The following is a 20,370-nucleotide window of genomic DNA, read 5'->3' as shown; positions in this document are numbered from 1 at the left end:
ATTTCAAAAATAAAAAATCTGACTTTCCTTTATCTGCATTGGGTCACAAATGTAAAATTTGTCCATATTACTGTAGAACGCCTTGTTAACTCTTTCTGGTCGCATGTCAATATGAGGTTGATGACAGCCATTCAACACCAACACTAGCTGAGGTCAACACAGTGTTGCATCATGTAACTACTCTGTCAACTGCACTTTGATTTTGAATTATTAGTCAGCGACTGCTGTTATTTTTGGGCACCATGAGAACTAAGTTTAGAGAGCTGCTTTTCAAATGTGATGGCAATTTTACTGTTTCCTTGGTGATGCATATGCTCTATGGAAAGCAATTGCAGGAAAATGGCGGTGGCCGACTTGACTAAGTATGAAATATTGGTGTCAGTTTTGACAGAATTTACCAACATTGACCATTGAAGTAATGAACTAAAGTAAGTGATGTTTCAGGAAGCGATCTGAGTGGCCATAATAATGGCTGGTGCGTATGATGATGGGGGAGATGGTAATATGTTGTTGTGTCCTGGACCTCACCATGATCATCATCTTCATCTTCTTAGTTTTTGTCCTGCAGTAGAGAAGGGTCCGCTGTTTTGCAAGTCAATTTCCACAGGGTTCTATTAAGCGCATCATTTGAAACATGTCGTCTTGAAGGTGATCAAGCCAGCGTTTCTTGGGCCGTCTATGTGGCCTGTTTCCAGATGGCATGATGTGAAGTGCCGTCTGTACAGTAGATGAACCTTCTTTACGCATTACCACATTACAAAATTCTAATGCAGCTTGGAGATTGTGGACAGTGATATAAGCTTGCCTAAATTCCCTTTTAGATCATTAAGAGGATTTATAAGCCATATTAGGCTAATATGGATCCTAGAGAATTATGGCAGTGGCAGCTATTTTTTATGGACCCGCTACTAACGTGTTGTATATATATATATATTTTTTTTAAGTTCCAATGCAACACTTTTATTAATTGATTTTCAGTTAAAGTACAAATACATTACAATCCTTCAACTGGAGAAATTAACTGAACATAGAATATAATAATCTTATTGAAATCCATATAATCTTACTTTCACTAACACAAAGTTAACAGAAAAACCTAAGATATGCTCTTGAATATCTAGTGGTTTAAGTTACTTGTTTTTCTAGATTTTCGGTGAACTGCATGTACCACAACTTTTACAGTCTAAAATAACTATCAGCTGTTGTGGTATCACCAACATTGAACAAACAATATATATAGTCCTGCGCACGATACACCTACAAATACTTCAGAGGCCAGAGCTTGAAGGCACTAAGTCCTGGAGTGAAACTCTGTACGACTGCAACTCGGTCCACCTTATTAAAGGACAATAAGTCGCCGTGCCCCGATTGCGATGTTAGTGAGTCATTAGACAGAGCAAGTCTGTCTGGAGTGCCTCGGCCAAGCATTCCTTCTTCCCAGCAGCGTGGCTCCTATATATACTGCTAGCCGTAATCACCTGACCGGCCCAGTTGTTATCAGCAGCCCACAGTGTTCAAACCGACACTACCACATAACCTCCACTATAAATGAATCTAGTGAATATGTGAAGCTAAAAATTCAGCGAAGCATTCCACTACAGATGATGAAATGTGACTAAATGGCAAGCTGCATCTGATTTATTTCCATCCTCAAGGGAAAATGGAGGGCTGCAGGTTTGCATTAATGGAATAAGGATATAACTGAAGGAAGTATCAGGAAATGAAAAGAAGGTGCAAGAAAGTAGTAAGTGAAGAAAAGAAGAAAAGCTGGGGGAGTATTTACATGAGAGTTAGAAGAGGATGTTAAATGGATTATTTGTAAGAAAGAAGAGAAAGAATCCACACTAAGCAGGTGAAAGGGAAAGGAGGAAAAATAGTAACACAACCAGAGGTGATATCGAAAAGATAGGATTACTTTGATGAACTCCTGAGTGTGAGAAGGGGTGTAGATCAGATGATAAAGGTGGTGTGTGAGGAGACAATTCAAGAGTGAAATCACAGTGGAAGAAGTGGGGAAAACAGCAGGTTTTGATGAATTTCTCCACTTCTGCACCAGTTAAGAAAATTGACTTTGTAGGATGAAGTGTGAAACATTTGGGTAAACGGAGAGGCATGTTCAGCTTTGCCTGTATTATTGTCTCCTTCCTGGATAATTTTTCTGTGTCGTTTACCTCCTACTCGTCAAAAGAAGCATTTGCATTCTGTACAGCATAGGTGAGTGGTCCCATCCTGCAGCGGTGTAATGAACTGTAATGCCATTCATGTTTACCAGAAGAAACGCACAAGTGGCGATATATTCTTTTGCTCAGGCTCCGTATAGGACGATAAAAGTAACCCGAGTAACACTGTGGCACTGTGTTCATTGTGTTAAACAACAATAAGGGAAGAATATATTTCTATCGATAACCTGGCTTGGTTTCAGTATGTGTGAAATTTACCTAAAAGGGAGATTAATCATGTTCTGTAACATAAAATAATGTTATGTTCTTCAAGATAAATCCAATAAAATTATACCTTATTCCATTGTAGAAAATAAGGTAGGCCTATAGGATTAAAATACTTATCTGCATTTGCTGTAATTTACTCTTGTCTCCACCAGTAAATGTGTTTGTCATACTTACTTTCCTAGCTCACCATTATGACTCTCTGGTCTTACTATTATATATAATAAAACTATGTTGTTATTGTAAATGGCTTGATTTATTAATCTTATCTTCCACATTGCAGACATCGAGGATGCTAAGAAGGCATCTGAAGCTGCGGCTGCCCAACAACAGTTGGCTCAGGCTCAGAATCTCGCATCGCCAGCCACCCCCAGCACGCCGGACTATGCTGTGGGGTTGACTGCTATGAATCCTCCCACGCCCGCACCTGCAACGCCATCATACAGCCCAGCAACACCTCAGCACACTGTTGCTACCATCATCACCATTCCTCGCGATACTACGTCAAGTATGTCTGACTTCTGTCTCTTACTGTATTTAATGTCTTGTTTTTTACCTGCATTTGACGTACCGTCAAACGGGGCGATTTCGGACAGTATGGTAGATTTGCCGTATTTTGTCGCATAGCAACGAGCAGCCGGTGCTTTGCACTTCCGCGCGCATTTTAGTTTAATCTTGAGGTTATGTTTCCCGCGTCCTATGCTTTTTATTACGAATCAACATCATACTTTGGAAAATTTCCCGTGTGTACTGGCAATGTTGAAAGTTCATGCATTATCATTAAGTGGATACTTTCGATTGTTGCGGTCGGAAGGAATGCATTATAACTGTGGTTTTCAGTGAGTTCAACTGACTGAAGTGTTTATAAACGATTGCTGTGGAATTTTGGTGTAATTTTGTGAAAAATAGTGTTTTACGCATATTTGACTGAAAATTGAAAGCAGTCTGGGTGATTTCGGACAATGCCTAGAAATTATCAGAGGCAGAAAGAAGCTGCTTTGAGGGGTAATTACGAACCATAATTATTAGAAAAAGCCGTACGTGATATTAAACGTGGCAAGTTGCCTTATAGGAAAGCATTATTGATTTCCATGGTAGGCCTATGCCTTGGTCCACCCTACAAAATAAAGTGCGGAATGTACATCCTAAAAATGGGAAGACAACCTATGCTAAATGAGGAAGAAGGAAATGCTCATGGAAGCTCGTCACCCTCCGGCCATGCTCCAACCAAATACCCAACACAACCTGCTACTTCCCGCCGCCGCTGCAAATGAAATGTTCTACCTGAGAAGCCGATTTTTGGCCGTGACTTCCGTCGAGATGAAAACAGTGCGGAAACAATTGATGGCGCTGGCAGCAGAAGTGAAAATGAATGCGATGAAGCACACAATGAATGTAATGACGTTCTGGTGGTGCAAGAAGAGGCTTTCCTTGTTGCAGATTATAAATACAAGATATGGAACAAAGAACATACAGGCAGTATTTTGGCCTGGCCTGAAATATTCGTTCAAGGGATGTGGATGTCAAATCTTGCGCCCATATAAAAAGAGCAGAAAAGTGTTTTTCTTCCCCAACATCCCTGCTGAGGATACAATAGCTAAAGAACAAATTTCGAAAATACTTCCAGTCAAATTTGAGAAGAGATGAATGTTTATTTTCAAAGAAAACGTATTTTAGATTTATAGGCCGTGGCAACTACATGTTCATTGTATCGAATTTTTTGCTCTGATATTTGTATCTTTTGTAAGAAAAATTATTAAGATTTCTCAGTAGGATCTCTGTACAGTTTATAACTATTAATATTTTAATTTAGACCGGAAAACGTTTACATTTACCTTGCCAGAAAAAAAAAGATCGATCAGTAACGCATTACATTTATCATTACAATGATTTTAACCAGTTAGTCATATTTTGGACACCCTCCGAACACTTTAAATATCACAAAACTAAAGCAAAAAGAACGAGGAATTGAATAATGGACTATTTATGTCCGATATCACCTAATACGCTTTGAAACTTCAGACAGCGGTTTAAATTGCATATGCGTCCGAAATCACCCCGAAGTACGGGGTGAATTCGGACACTACGTTTTGTTTTATCAGGAAAACCTGTGTTGGTGTATATTTTTCATTTGTTGGGTATTGCATTAATTGGATATATTCCCCATTATTAGGATGAAAACAATACAATTTAAGATCCCCTTCGTGAGTTAAGACGAAAATAACCTCAAAACCGTCCGAAATCACCCCGTTTGACGGTATGTTCAAAAAGAGAAATTATAATTCATTCTTTTGTAAATAACAAAGCATGTTGTTATGTATTTCTATTTTGATTTCCATATTTTAATGCAATCTCTTACTGTTCTCGACTTAGCAGAAATTTGTGCTAGAAAATATTCATACCCAAGCCAGTATTGTCATGTAGGTGTGTCGCTGATGGATATGTTATCATGAAATGTACTTAAGTTTGTAAGTATTGCTGCTAGAAGATTTGGGTCAGTCAGATTAAGCATAGGATCTCATTAAAATACTGAATATATGCCAATAATCCTTGTTGTTGAATAAAGCTCGCACCTTAATTTTAGGAAGGGAAGTTTTGAAAAAAAGAAAAATTTGCTAAACATTTACATTGAGAACCATGTACACTGATCAGCCAGAACATTATGATCACCTACCTAATAGCCGGTATGTCCATATTTGGCACTGATAACAGAGGCGACACGTCTTGGCATGGAAGCAGTGAGGCCGTGGTAGGTCGCTGGAGGGAATTGGCATCACATCTGCACACACAAGTCACCTAATTCCCGTAAATTCCAGGAAGATGTGTTCGATCAGATTAAGATCTGGCGAGTTGGGGGCCCAGCACATCAATTGCAACTCGCTACTGTGTTCCTCGAACCACTCCATCACACTCCTAGTCTTGTGACATGGCACATTATCTTGGTGTGCTGGAGTCGACAATATTTCGGTCAGTACCTTTACTTCCAAGTTATCACTGGCTTTTAGTCACTGATTTCACTAGTGTGGTGTCATCCAGCCATCATCTGTTTAGGTTATAATCTCCTCAGAACATGACTCCTCTAATGTAGATGTATCTTGTAATACGGGAAATGAATCGTCGAGTAGAACTCGAATCAAACGGATTTTCTTCAGGCTCAAATTGATCGTTCAGTGTACCGTAGCTATAATGTTAAGATCTCTTTCGTCAGGCTGTGAATCATGAGTCCCACCAACAGTTAGTTAACACCCAATCTGAAATTATGGAGTATTTACCATTAATGTTTACATTTGTATTAAATAATAAATATCTTAGGTACCGGTATGCATTTAATATAAGCCTGCTGAATAATAAATATAGAATTTTCATTGATTTTTTTAATGTTATTATATTCTTTAACCGGTGATGTGAGGTCTCATAGACTCCCAATAAACATAAAACATCTGGACTTAGTTTAAAATCTTGCAGGGAACTGTAGGTTATGTCATCTTCTTATCTGTGTCAACACACTTCACACCCTGAGTCGGGGTTAGCTCGCTATGTTCGATTGAAATTCTCAAGTGGACTTCACGTCAGCAGTTACGAGAGTATTTTTGTCGATGCATGTTGCGTGGTCAGTGTAAGTAAAACATCTCAAATTACTAGTCCTTTGCAGTTATTATGAACTACAAATTCTCAGTTCCAGCAGTACATTAGGGAACTACAGTACTTATAAAAAATTTAGTGATATGGCTATTTTCTTTTGGCTATTGGAGATGGCAGTTAATGCTTTCGTGTTGTCCAAACTTGGCATCTGATTAGGTGAAATTACATGTCAAAGAAGAATGATAAATGAGTGAGTTTCCAGAGAGATACGAGCAGGAATAACCAACATTTTGCACGTAAGACTCAGCGTCGAGATATGGAAGAAAACTGAAGAAACGGCAATCTTGCCGTGCATATCCAGCATCCTTGAAGAGAAAAACGTAGGCGTTTGCAGTCTACTAAAAAAAATCTGCAACACTTGCAGCGAGAACAAATGGATATTGGACCATCAGTGCAGAACTTCAGTGCCGGAATGATGGGTTCGAAAGTGTGCTGCACCTTTTCATTTATGTGATTATTTTCGTTTACGCTTGCTGAGTTCTGGATCAGTGAAAAGCGATCTGTTTGGTAATTGCTGTGTACTTTTATCATTTTACTGACGACAACGATCAAGGTGAAATTAAGACGATGTCTGCGTACTGTGAATAAGAAAGAACGGGAGATATATCTAATGTTTGCATTATTAGATCGTACGTATATTCATATTATGAGAGATTATTACATGCTAATCAGATTGATTGAGATGACTGTGTACATATTTTCCCACCATTTTTCATTGTAGAAAACTTCTGCTAGTAAAAGTAACTAGATATTACCAAAATAACCCTAAATTCATTTGCGTAGAGACATCTGTTGGAGGACGACAGATTCTAAACATGACGATAACTGCACTGTTTATTACCAGGGCTTATAAAACTGGATTTAAGTGTCCGGAAACTCAATAAAATTGACTGCGCAGTTAAAGTTACAAGCGCCTTTAGGTAACTCACAGGTAACTGTCGTGTACCAGAAACCGGCCAATAGTCTGATTTGGGAAATGGCAAGGTTTCTGTCTCTGGAGATCATCATTGTTCTATGTTGAGGGGACTCAAAACATTTCTTCTAGCCTTTTAATTGGCAGAAAAGCAAGAGAGCATCACACTGTTTATTACAATCGTGGCTTAAAACTATTATGGTTAGTGCATGCAACTGCCATCGTGTAAGATGGTCTACTAAATCCTCTTCTTACCGGGCGAGTTGGTCGTGCGCGTAGAGGCGCGCGGCTGTGAGCTTGCATCCGGGAGATAGTAGGTTCGAATCCCACTATCGGCAGCCCTGAAAATGGTTTTCCGTGGTTTCCCATTTTCACACCAGGCAAATGCTGGGGCTGTACCTTAATTAAGGCCACGGCCTCTTCCTTCCAACTCCTAGGCCTTTCCTATCCCATCGTCGTCATAAGACCTATCTGTGTCGGTGCGACGTAAAGCCCCTAGCAAAAAAAAAAAATCACAAAAAAAAATCCTAAAAAATCCTCTTCTTCTCTCCTACGGAGTCCTTATCACCCGCATCCAGTGGCTCGGTGTAAAATTTCCTTACGTCTTCATCATCCTCTTCCAATACATGTAATACTTCGTACTGGAGAGGGAAACAAATTATCAAGTTACTAGTTTTAAATTTCTGAATACACTGTACCCTGGCCTTTAAAATATGTAATAAAAATCTATACTGGTCTTTGTCATACATTTATAAAATATAACTCTTTATTTTTTTAGAAATGCATTTATTTCTGCTTCCCCCATTCGGAGGCTGCCAAAAAGACAAAGCTTACATAAAAATTTTGATTAGTAATTGCAAGGGCCGTTTAAAATGTGCCTATGAATAGGTATACTACAGTAAAGCCTAAATAATAAAAATTGTATCAGTCAATAGTTATGAAATCCATGATAAATTCCTCATAGGACAAAGATATAGCTAGGAGTATCCACTTCTTAGTATAATAGTAATTAAGAAATAACAGAAGAACATGAAATGCTGCGTAAAGGACATGGAGTACTGTAGGGTACTAGCATGTTTCTTCTGCTTTCAGATCAAGCTAAGTCTTCATTGGTATTCATGATATTTCCTTTCATCTATGGCATCTGCCATGTATAGGTAACTGCGTGTTATTGTGGTGGAGGATAGTGTTATGTGTGGTGTGTGAGTTGCAGGGATGTTGGAGACAGCACAAACACCCAGCCCCCAAGCCATTGGAATTAAACCAATGAAGGTTAAAATCCCCGACCCGGCAAAATATACATGTCGCTTACAATTATGTTTTAAGGTTGTCACTGGAAAGTGCAACATCTGGGCGATTTGCACACTTTCATGTGTGGTTTGACATCCACTTTCTCAATAAACTTTAATTTTTCATCATCTGTAAACTGTCTGGCTTTCTTCTTCTCCATAACTTAATGTCCTGCAAACCGCTATGCATAAGTACAGTAGACCTAATAAATTTATATACGTTGTTACACAATTCATTTACGAACGTAAAAGCATCAATGCGCTGAGAAGTTTATGTACACTTTCTTGTTTAGTGAATAATGGTACTTACCTCAGACAAGCAGCCATAGTCACTTACAAGCTATAAATTTCATTTTTGTTCCGTATTGAAGTGCAATTATAAGAAATAAATTAACAAGAGGGTCCCACCTTTTCAGTACAACATAAAACTGGTTAGAGCGTTTTGTGGGGACCAAAAAAAAGAACGTCCTAAAGAGGGAACGTGCTAAAAAAAATTAAAAGCAATTTTGCTGTTAAATTTTAGGTTAGGTTTGAACGTAAAAAATTATGATAAAAACAAAGAAACAAGTGTTTAAAATTATAATTAATGAAATAAATAAAGAAATAATACATTTTAAGAACACCAACATAGTAAAACTTAACGGAAAAACGTTCGTAGAAATGCGAAATATGCACGTCGTTTACGATTATGTTTTAAAGTTGTCACTGGAAAGTGCCACATCTGGGCGATTTGCACACTGTCATGTGTAGCTTGACATCCACTTTCTCAATAAACTATAATTTTTCATCATCTGTAAACTCTAGCCTTCTTCTTCTCCATAAGTTAATGTCCTGCAAACCACTATGCGTAAGTACAGTAGAAATAATAAATTTATATACGTTGTTACACAATTCATTTACAAACGTAAAAGCTGTATATGTAAGTACAGTAGGCCTAATTTACATATGTTGTTACACACGTAAGTACAGTAGGCCTAATTTATGTGTATTAGTCACTCAGGTCTCTTTCAGACGTTGCAGGAGTAAAACTTGCCGTTGTGTATGTGTGGGTGCACTCGCTTCCGCTGACTTACATGTACAACGAATCGAGTCATGCAAAACTCCATGCAGTTTCCAACCTATCATTTTCAACACACTTTTCAGTGTGTTAAAAAATACGGACAATCATAGTCTTCGTTTATGCTTAAGAAAATACAGAAATAGTTCACGCATGCTGTGTCCTTAACATTTTGTTTAAGATGGGCACAATTTTGAAGATACTCTCTGAATAACGGGTCTAAATGATATCACACTTTCCCAAACACGAGACCACTGGTATTTCCGATATTAAAGTTATTAAGTTCTCAATGTTTATTTCGGATTCCATACCGACCGCTGTACATCACGCAGGAAAAGAAAAAAAGCAAACGAATAACTTTTAAATTGAAAATAAGAAATAAATACTGTATGTCAAATATGTGAGAGCGGGCCTACTTTTTTTTATCGTCTAAATCCATTTCTACTTTCTTACAGGTACACTATCGGGTTCTGTACTGGTAATACCAATATAAATGGTCCGTTATTGGACATAATAAATTTTCCAGCTAACTCGTTCCTCGTTGCCAGCGTTTCGCCCCCGTATGCTAGGCTGGGCTCATCAGTTGGTACCTAGCACACCTACCAAGACGCTGGCTAGTGCATACTGTGGAGGCCACTGCGTAGGCTAATTGCAGCCACCGGCAGTGCCAAAGCACTATGAGAGACCCTGTCTCACTACTAAAAATTGATGCCTGCCTGGCCATCAGATGATATATAGGTACCAACAGATGAGCCCAGCCTAGCACACGGGGGCGAAACGCTGGCAACCAGGAATGAGTTAGCTGGAAAATTTATAATGTCCAATAACGGACCATTTATATTGGTATTATAAATTTACTCATTCGGGACAAATATTTCAGATTCCCTATGGGAATCAACATCTATTATCTTCTGTCCTGATGTCGCGAGCACGGTCAATCCGTTGTATATGACAACGTGCATAAAAACTAATGTCCAATAATAAGTAACTGTGGGCATGGGACTGCGACTCACCACGGACTGCCCGCTCAAACATTCCTCCTGCGCGCTGTTACTCTCCGCCTCCCCATCATCTGAAGGATTCTATTTGAACAATTTGTTCTTAGTTTAGGCCTAGGCGGAGGCTAAACGTGGAAGCGGGTTGAACCCACGCCGTCCGAGAGAGGCCCCACGAACGTAAAATTAATTACCAACACGTCAGATGCGAAGAGAATAAGACAGAGAGTCCTTGTTGGCTAATGTGCGCATCAGCACAAGAGGAGCTGAGGGATGGGAAGAGTTCTAGAACTCCAGGTTCACTCAAGATCAGTTGGTGGTAAAGAATTGGTAGACTAGAGATTTTGCAGACACAATAATTTACTTTTATATGTATATACACTATGATTTATGTGGTCACTGTCCTTGTAAACCACGCCAGTATAGACGCTTCTACTTCAATTCAACAGTGTGAACGCTCATCATGTTGAAATGCCAGTTTTGCGATCAGGGCTTGACCCTGGACTTTTAGCTCGTTGAGGAGATCTTCCTGTTGGTGGTCGCCCTGTCACCGGAGGGTTTCCGGGTGTCAATCTGGATGACGATGAGGAAGAACTTGTAGTTCTACGCCTGTTGTCTGCTGTCACTTCATGTGCTCGATCTGTCACGTTGTTCGCAGGTCTCTGTTGTCTGTTTCTGTATTGTTGTTCCTCTTCAATCCTTGGGTTTCTTTCTGCCGTTATTTCGTCTTTGGGAGCATGTTCTTTATTGTGACTGCACTTCTTGCAGACCAACTGCCGTTCGTTCACTTGAGAACCATCTCCATTATTGTTGTTGTAACATGCGTTGGTGTTATCGTCTTCAATTGCCATCTTCTCTGTAGGAGCATTCATTTCCCTGCCATCAGGAGATAATGCTTTATAGCTAAAACTTTGGCAGCTGCTAGCTAAATTGCTGTATTCTTGTATAGCTCCCTTGCTATAAGAAGCTTCAGTAATACAAGCTGCTTTGTATTTGATCTCGTCATCTGTATGGTAGCAAGTTTCCTTCTTAAGGTGAGAGATCTGAACCCCATTCTGATTGATGGTGAACACGGAGGAAAGTCCATTGGTGCCTTCAATTTCAGTGAGGCTCCTCATAAGCCTTTCAAGAACAGTATACTTGTTATCTAGACTAATCCAGTTCCTCTGTTCTGGTGGCTTTAATCCTAGAGAATTCATCTCTGTGTAGTACTGCTGAGGACTATTAGCGAAAGTACAGCGCACCACTGCGTACTCTTGACCCTCTTTTATTAACTTGGTGACTATCGGTGTTTGAGTGATGGTTTTCACTGCCTCATCCTTCTGACTTCGCAGCAGTTGGATCAGCTGATGTGGTTCCATGAACCCGAAGCGAACACATTTCATCACTTCTCCCACCATATGCTTCCTGTTCTCCCAGTCGAATGACAACCACTTAACTGCAGCCTTAAAGATCTCCATCTCGTTATGGACCGAGACGAAATTGGATTTTAGTAAGGCGCACACTGCCTCTACAGGAAGATTGTCAAAGTCATCCGAGTTGGCCAGGGATAGGAAAGCTAGTGAAATGCGAGGCAGCATGAGCTGCATCACAGTTTTGTTCTCCCTAGCCATGGCTTCAATGTACAACAAAAGCGCTGTTTCTTCTGAGAATACATCCACGCTGTCTATGAATGCCCAACACTGTTCTTCGAGTTCATAGATGCCGAGATATTTTGAAGCTCCAAGTACGTCAAGAATGTTTCTCCTAGTCAAAAGTTGCTCGTGGTTATCGCCGTGCTGTAACATCCAATCGTAAACTATAGGGAATGTTTCATATGGCACTTTGTCTCCAGGTAAGTAAACAGTCATTCCATACTCGCAGTTTTTGAAGAACGTGCTGTATGTTTGGAGTATTATGAGGTGACAACTGAAGTGATGGTCAGCAATCCTGACAAAAAGGTCTGGGCTGCTGTAATTGGTCACCTTTCTTATCACAGATTGGTACAGATCAGTTTTAACAATCTGATCCACGCTACTCCAATTAATGGGGGCGTCGTACAAATCCTCCATCATAGCCAGGCATTCTTTGATGTTGCCCTTGTGTTTATGCGTCATGACTCCATCACTGCATTCACTTCCTGATTCGTGTTCTTCCGATTTGTATTCGGCAATGTCAGAGTTGTCATCCGATAGTCCTCTTTCTTCAGTCCCCACCGAGTAATCGGAGGCATCATCCTTTCCTTGATAGTCGTCACGCTTCTTGTAACAGTACTGCTGGAAGCAGGCTTTCTCCTGTTGCAGGGCCATATTGATGGTAAATTATATCTGAAAGAAAATTAATGAGAATAATAATTCTTCCAGTAAATATCAATAGCCTGAGCTACTTTGTGCAGGCATTTTGATTTGACTTCATCTCGGCTGTATGGAGCCGACACCTGGATGCTAAGCGAGGAGATTGGCAGCGATTGAGACATGTTTGTGGAGGAGAATAGAGAATGGTAACTTAGGCAGAAAGTGTAAGAAATGAGGAGGAGTTCGTGAACTGAAAAAACTGTTGAATGTCATCAGAATGTGGAAGAGGAGTTGGTTTGGGCACTAGCTGTGAAATGAATAGAGCTAAAACCAGTTAGGACGTTTTGGTGGGACTGAAAAAAAAGAAGTCATAAAGGAGGAATGTGTTAAAAAATGAAAAACATTTTGCTGTTGCATTTAAGGTTAGGTTTGAACGTAACAATGATTACAGTGAAAAACAATTCTAATTAATTAAAGAAATAATACATTTTAAGAACACCAATGTGGTAAAACATCGATGAAAAATGTTCTTGGAAACACAAAGTATACACATTGCTATACACATGTTTAAAGTTGTCATAGGAATGTCCAACATCTATGTGAATTGCACACATTTCATGTGTGGATTAGCATCCACTTCCTCAATAAAATTTTTCATCATTTGTAAAATGTCTAGCTTTCATCTTTTCCATAACTGAATGTCCTATAGACCAGTATGCGTAAGTATAGTAGGCCTAATTCACGTACGTTGTTAAACAATTTACTTATAAACGTAAAATTTAGCACCAACACGTCAGGCGAGCTACTGTTGCGTGATCGAAACAACCATACAAAGACTGGCTTGGGATTGACTCTCCTTGCAGCTGTAGCAAATAGGCCAATGCACAACCGCGCTCCGGGGCTGTGAAATTAAGTTCTCTACCAAATCCTTACCCAGGTCAGTTGTCGCTGGCCCGCCGAGCGTACAACATAGCCGGAACGCTGATTTAAATTTCTTATGGTGGGAGTTATGAACGCGCTAAAGTGTGACGTAAATGTGCTATCCAGATTTCTTTAGCATGTATTTATGGCCTGGTACCGTAGAATAATGGCGTAATAACCTGGGAAATATATTAGAGAGGGACGTCTTAACCACTTTGACTGTATTTGTTGGCAAACCCATAGAAAGAAGTGTGAACATTAAAGAGTATCGAATAGATACCAGATGATATACAGTCAGGATACCTACCGGCAAATGAACAGTATTTTAGAAGACAGGGCTGCATGGAGAAAAGCTGTATGAAGCAATGCCTGAGGGCAGAACTCATATCAAAGTATAAGTAGCTGGGTGGATAGTTACTCAATATCACTGTAATGGTCAGAATTGAATGTAGTACATGGCTGTAGAGATTGAAAAAAGCCCTTTCTACCTTCCGCTCAATCCACCTGGCTGGCGAGTGTTGCACCGCCACAGGTGAGTCCACCTTACACAAGAACGCATAGGTGGGCCGTGGACTGTGTGTAAGTCTTGCTTGCATTGTGGATTATATCCAAGTAACAGGAATAACTAAAGATTGAAGGGTAAAAAATCTTACAAGTATAATGGGTCTTTCTTATAAACCCAGAGTACCGGGCGAGTTGGCCGTGCGCGTAGAGGCGCGTGGCTGTGAGCTTGCATCCGGGAGATAGTAGGTTCGAATCCTACTATCGGCAGCCCTGAAGATGGTTTTCCGTGGTTTCCCATTTTCACACCAGGCAAATGCTGGGGCTGTACCTTAATTAAGGCCACGGCCGCTTCCTTCCAACTCCTAGGCCTTTCCTATCCCATCGTCGCCATAAGACCTATCTGTGTCGGTGCGACGTAAAGCCCCTAGCAAAAAAAAAAAAACAACCCAGAGTGAGTGAACACTTATTGTACTCTGCGTTACATCAGCTGCCTCAGCCCAACTTACGTCACGCCCGGCTGCTCTGCTTTAAGTGTGTATACAATCTTATATGAAATCTTACCTGATAAAAGATGCTGGAAGTGTCATCCTTCGTAATGAAGGACTGTATAAACGCCATTAGGATTTTCTGCACACCAGTAGCGTGAGTTACGACTGATCACATGACCACGAGGATGAAACCAGGACTCATCCGAAAAGAACACAAGCTGTGGGTCGAATATACAATAATTCACTGATGCAAGATACCACTCACAATATCTCTCTCTTGTGGCTGGATCAGCAGGTCTTAAACAATGGGCCCGTGTAAACCTGCACGGTTTGATGTGTAACAGCTTTGTAGCTCTGCGTGCTGAAGAAACCGAAACTTGTGCTAATTTTGTGAGTGATTTATTCAGTGACCGTTCAAGATTTGCACCACTGCCATCTAGCTTTTCTTCTGTTTAAATTGTTCTGTGCGTGCATGTTTTTTTTACTGTGTACTGAGGCAGTGGTTTCATATTTATTTACAATTATGTGAATCTGTGCTCGTGAAGGTGGCACTTCACCAGGAAATTGCTGAACGAATGCATTGCATACCCGTCAAGCCGATTCATACTTAAAATAATGTTTACATGCGAAAATACAGTGTTGCAATGGTAACTGTCTCGCCATGTTAACAGGTTCAGACTGGCTACTGATGCTAGGTCGAACACATGGACGCTCCTTGCAAGGTCAAGAACTATGCGCGCACGTCTCGTACAGCTGCTTAGGTGGATCCAGACATTTGAAGCATTCTCGCCGTACTGCCGAGGGATATCTTTGTCAAAATAGGGGTCCATGACATTCTTCTGGCAGTAGGTAGCATTGATCTTCTCATTTTTCGGCCTCTGAGGATTCTGAGTTTACCCGAGGCACAATATCCTGCCACTACCATGAACCTCCTAGCAAACGTTTCTTTGTTTTCCTTGACGAAGTTTGAGTGCCCCTTTTGGCCCTTTGGGCGATAGTAAATTGCTCGGGGCTTGTTGGTGTCATCCAAGTAAACCAAAGCTTCATCCAGGGTAATAACCAACTGGCATTTATCCTCTGCCAGGTAGTTTTCGTATAATTTTCTGGCATTAGTGAGCCGTTCTTTAACATTCCTTGCTTGCAAAGCATTTCCACGTGCCTTATGCGCCTTTACCAGGTTCAGATGTTCATTAATTATACAGTAGATCGTACCTTTATATGTACTTGTGTGGCTGGCAGTGTGTCTTTGAGTTGGTGGATTTTCCTTCAGGGCAGCAGCGTTTACCTTTTTAATGATGTCTGTGTCCTGGAGGGTCAAACTCTCTTGTGCGACAGTTTTTCGAAGTTGTTGTTTCTGGCGGGAAACCAATTTGATGCAATTTTATCATATTACCTACAGATTACTTACTAGTGTTGAGAGCTTTCATTTTACACTGTAGTACGATCCTCAATAATGAGAAATTAGCATCGGAAAGGCCAATAATGTAGCTTTGCCATTATATCTCCAGTAGGCGGGTCATGAGGCAACAATGGTATGATATGACTGTACGTGACACTTCTCTAAATCACACTGACCAGATAGAACAAATAAAACGGCATGCAGCTGTTTCCAGGAGCGGCACGTGCACTCACGGTTGCGTCCTGGAGTAACTGGAGCAACCCTCCATAATCTCTTTGAAATCAGGCTTTGTGGAGGATTCTTTGATGACCATGCAGTGTTGTAAACGGACGTTACTTAGCAACAAGGCATCGTTCGAGAAGCATGAGATTTAATTAGCTAGACAATTGTTAATAAAAAGGAATTGGATTGTGTTTGTTAATATAGTGATGATGACCCCGATACCGAGAAAATGATACAAAATGACAATGTAGGTAGCTCTCCTTATGGCTGGAAAGATCGCCATGAGTCGGACTTCAACTTCAAATGGATCCCATTCTCAGATACGTCTAGTTATAAACCACAACGGGACTAAAACCAAGAGTGAACTTGATTCTTTTCAGTTATTCATAGCTGATGGGTTATTCACGGATATTGTGCGCAGAACTAACCGGTACGCCAGTGTTAACATTCATAAGGTTACGCCCCTAAATGATTGTTCACACTTCATTTCTCGTCATCCACAACGGAGAATTAATGACCACAGTTTTCAGTGAGTGAAAAGTGAAGGGACGCCGACATGAGACAGTGTTTTTCTGTTATGCATGAACAAGAAAGCCTGGGTCACATCCTGGTGAGTGTTTTGGGGAAGTCCCACACAAGGCACAATTACCGATGTAAATGTGTCTATCTGAGATAATTTCAGGGTTAAAAATGCTGAACATTGCACTTGAGTATTGTATTATATTTATTTTGTATTTGTTTTATTTGATTTTTATTAATTTGCTGCCCATATGTTTGTGCGGTCACTTTTCTCCCACTGTAAGCAGATTTTTAAATGGGGCTGGAGAGGCGGGTTCAGAAAGAAATGGAGGCATAGGTGTTAAAAATAACATTCGCCACCAACAGATGGATCATCATCTTTAAGCAATTCATTCTGTGAGCTTGTTTTTGTAGGAATATCGCACCTAGAAGGACTTAACTTACCTTAGCTCTTGAAGTGTCATGGGAGAAAAGCTTAAAAATTTGTCGGTAGATGAAAAATTTTCTGTGTTGATTCCCCCCAACTAATACTAAAAAAAAAGGCCTTGATAAATATGGGCCGCAAATAGATAGAGAATCAGTGTGGTCACGTCACGAATCCATGGAGACATCTCTCCAACAGTGTTAATTGTTACTTTCACTCATTGTTTGAGTTGGTTTATGTACAACACTGTAAATATTCACATGATAATGGTAAAGTTATGAAATGCTTTTTTACTTCTTTCTATACTACAGTTTTGCCAGAAAGTTTAGGGACAAACTATAATTTAAACATAGGTGTTCTAGGTACCAACTGATGAGCCCACCCTGGCACACGAGGGCGAAACGCTGGCAACCAAGAATGAGTTAGCTGGAAAATTTATAGTGTCCAATAACGGACCATTTATATTGGTATTATAGGTGACCCTGTCGTTATATTGTTAATTAAATGACAGTATATTTAGCTGTTAACTAACAATGGTACACAAGTATTTATTTCACGCAAACAAGGCATTTCTACAACAATGGGTACTCCTTCTAGAAAATTTTATAGATTTTTAACCCGTGAGGGGTCACGTCCAGCCGTTTCAACCAGTTCTGTTTATTTTGATCAGTCCTTCTGCGAACACTGTTTATTATACTTCCTACCCCTCAGTCAGTACCTTTCAATGGACTCATCCACACCACTGTTATCCCTCTCCACTCGTTCAGTGAATGACAAACTGGCTATCCAGTCGTTTCGTTCGCACGCAACACCTCACGTTGCGTGTCTCGTTCTGTTCAACCACACGCAACTCATGGCATAGACTTATTTATACTGCGGAAAGTGCACTGTTATCATTCATTGTTGAGTAGAGGGGAAGGAGCATTGTCTAGACGTGTGTTACATGAAATTAAACATCATTTTAACCCTCAAATGGTCTATTTATACGACTGGTACGGTCACACGATTTTCAGGATTTTTTGTATACTTTCACTAAAAATTCTTAAAAATAGGTTTTAAAAGGAAACTATGCAGTGTAATGCATTTTATTAAATCATAATATCATAGGCTAGTGAAATAAAAATATTTTTGTTTTGTACCTTTCATTATATCTTTACAGCCATCCTGAGTTTCCAAAAAAGTGTTTCAAAATTATATTATCAAAATATTTGCGCCCATACCAGACACTAAAATACTCGACTTAACCGAGAAAGTCAAATCACAATGTTGTTCACAATTTTATGCACTTCAAAAAAATATGAACACTTTAGATGTTATATACACAAATAAAGATATATGTATATACATACGTGTGTGTATATATATTCGCGGATGATGTTGCCCTCATAGCTGAAACTGAGAAAGACATAGAGACCTCACTAAAGAAACTGAATGATCTACTAAAACTAAAATGTAATATGAAGGTTAACAGAGCAAAAACCAAGATAATGAAATGTACTCCAGATGGTAAACAGGATGTTAATGCTTGGTTGGAAGGAGAAAAATTGACTCAAGTAAATCAGTTCAGTTATTTGGGAAGCATCATTACATCTGATGGGAGGTGTGAAAAGGATGTCCATTCTCGAATAGCCCAGGCTAAAGAAGCTTTCAATAAAAAAAAAATAAGCCTATTGACCTCCAAGGCAATATCCCTACCAGTAAGAAAGCATTTCATTAAGAGCTTCATTTGGAGCATTGCGACCTATGGCTCTGAAACCTGGACTCTATTAAAGGCTGATAAGAAAAGAATAAATGCATTTGAAATCTGGTGCTGGCGTCGAATGTTACGAATTCCCTGGACTCACAGGCTAACAAAGGAAGAAGTTCTCAAGAGAGCTGAAGAAATCATCAGTCTAGAGAAAAGGATCATGAAAAGAAGATGTAGTTGGATAGGTCATTTACTCCGGCATTCATTATGGTGCACCACTGCTTGAAGGGAAACTGGAAGGAAAGACTAGAAGAGGACGACCAAGAGCAGGGTTCCTCGATGGCATTAAAGGGCGACGTCCATATCAACTAATCAAGCAGCTGGCTCAGGATAGAAGGTCGTTGGACGAGGACTGTCATGCTACCCACCAACCATCAGGTTGAGGAGAATGAGAGAGAGATACATATATACACCAGCACTAGAACGCCTCCGCAAAGTCACTCAGAGTAGCTATCGGAACTAGACTGCTCTCTCCATTTTCTTCCTCTCCTTTCAGGCCTCCAAAAGTGCTGTAAATTGTGGTAACACTCCCTGTGAACTGTGCAGTTACAACCAGGGCACAAATACCGGGTCCTTCCCCTTTTTTTGTTGGTCCACACATTACGCATAAACGTTCCAGCTTTCCAGAAAGTTCGTCAATGTCACTGTCACTGTCATTATCACTCATATCACTTGCATCACTCATTATTTCATCCAACATCTTCCGAATGGGACTTGAACCTGAATTACTCGCCATTTCCACAAAACACTGATAAAAACAGCACGTTCAACAGAACGATACCGTGACGCGGCAAGGCGCCATACTGTCCTGCGCAGTTAAGGTAGCGAGCCTAATGACTGAATTTTAAGACTGTGCAGTTCATTTAAACGGCAGTCTACAGCCTAGCAACTAAAGTAAAAAGAGAGACTGTAATGTGATGTTTAAAATGATACTACATAGAGCACATTTGTGTGTTACTACGCATAACAAGAGCGTGTGTAATGAACGGCTGCAAAACAGTCGTTGACCAAAACGACGTGTACAAGAAGGGCGATGCATCGTTGTTTAACCATTTGAAGGTTAAAATTATTTTCCATAAACAGAACTTGAAATTTTATTTTAAATTCCATCAGCAAGAGGCAATCACATTATTATAATTATTATGTTGATTATTAAAATCAATCAAAGGCATTTATGTTGACAATTGGGCTTCAGTGAGAATTGATGGTAGAATGAGTTCTTGGTTCAAGGTACATACAGGGGTTAGACAAGGCTGTAAATCTTTCACCTTTGCTGTTCGTAGTTTACATGGATCATCTGCTGAAAGGTATAAAATGGCAGGGAGGGATTCAGTTAGGTGGAAATGTAGTAAGCAGTTTGGCCTATGCTGACGACTTGGTCTTAATGGCCGACTGTGCCGAAAGCCTGCAGTCTAATATCTTGGAACTTGAAAATAGGTGCAATGAGTATGGTATGAAAATTAGCCTCTCGAAGACTAAATTGATGTCAGTAGGTAAGAAATTCAACAGAATTGAATGTCAGATTGGTGATAC

The 20,370-nt window shown here is 40.0% G+C and overlaps 1 protein-coding gene across 2 annotated transcripts in view; it reads left to right on the top strand.

Moving 5' to 3' along the window:
* Positions 1 to 20,370, top strand: part of Nelf-A (Negative elongation factor A) — a 103,364-nt gene that overhangs the window by 33,206 nt on the left and 49,788 nt on the right. For both annotated transcript variants that reach the window (XM_067155030.2, XM_067155029.2), the window contains exon 6: positions 2,728 to 2,952. In XM_067155030.2, coding sequence (XP_067011131.1) covers positions 2,728 to 2,952 — 225 coding nt within the window. The remainder of the gene's footprint in view (positions 1 to 2,727; positions 2,953 to 20,370) is intronic.

Source organism: Anabrus simplex, chromosome 10 (assembly GCF_040414725.1).
Source record: "Anabrus simplex isolate iqAnaSimp1 chromosome 10, ASM4041472v1, whole genome shotgun sequence".
NCBI lineage: Eukaryota > Metazoa > Arthropoda > Insecta > Orthoptera > Tettigoniidae > Anabrus > Anabrus simplex.
Note: the sequence above shows the minus strand (reverse complement) of the source record. Positions and strands in the feature narration are given on the sequence as shown.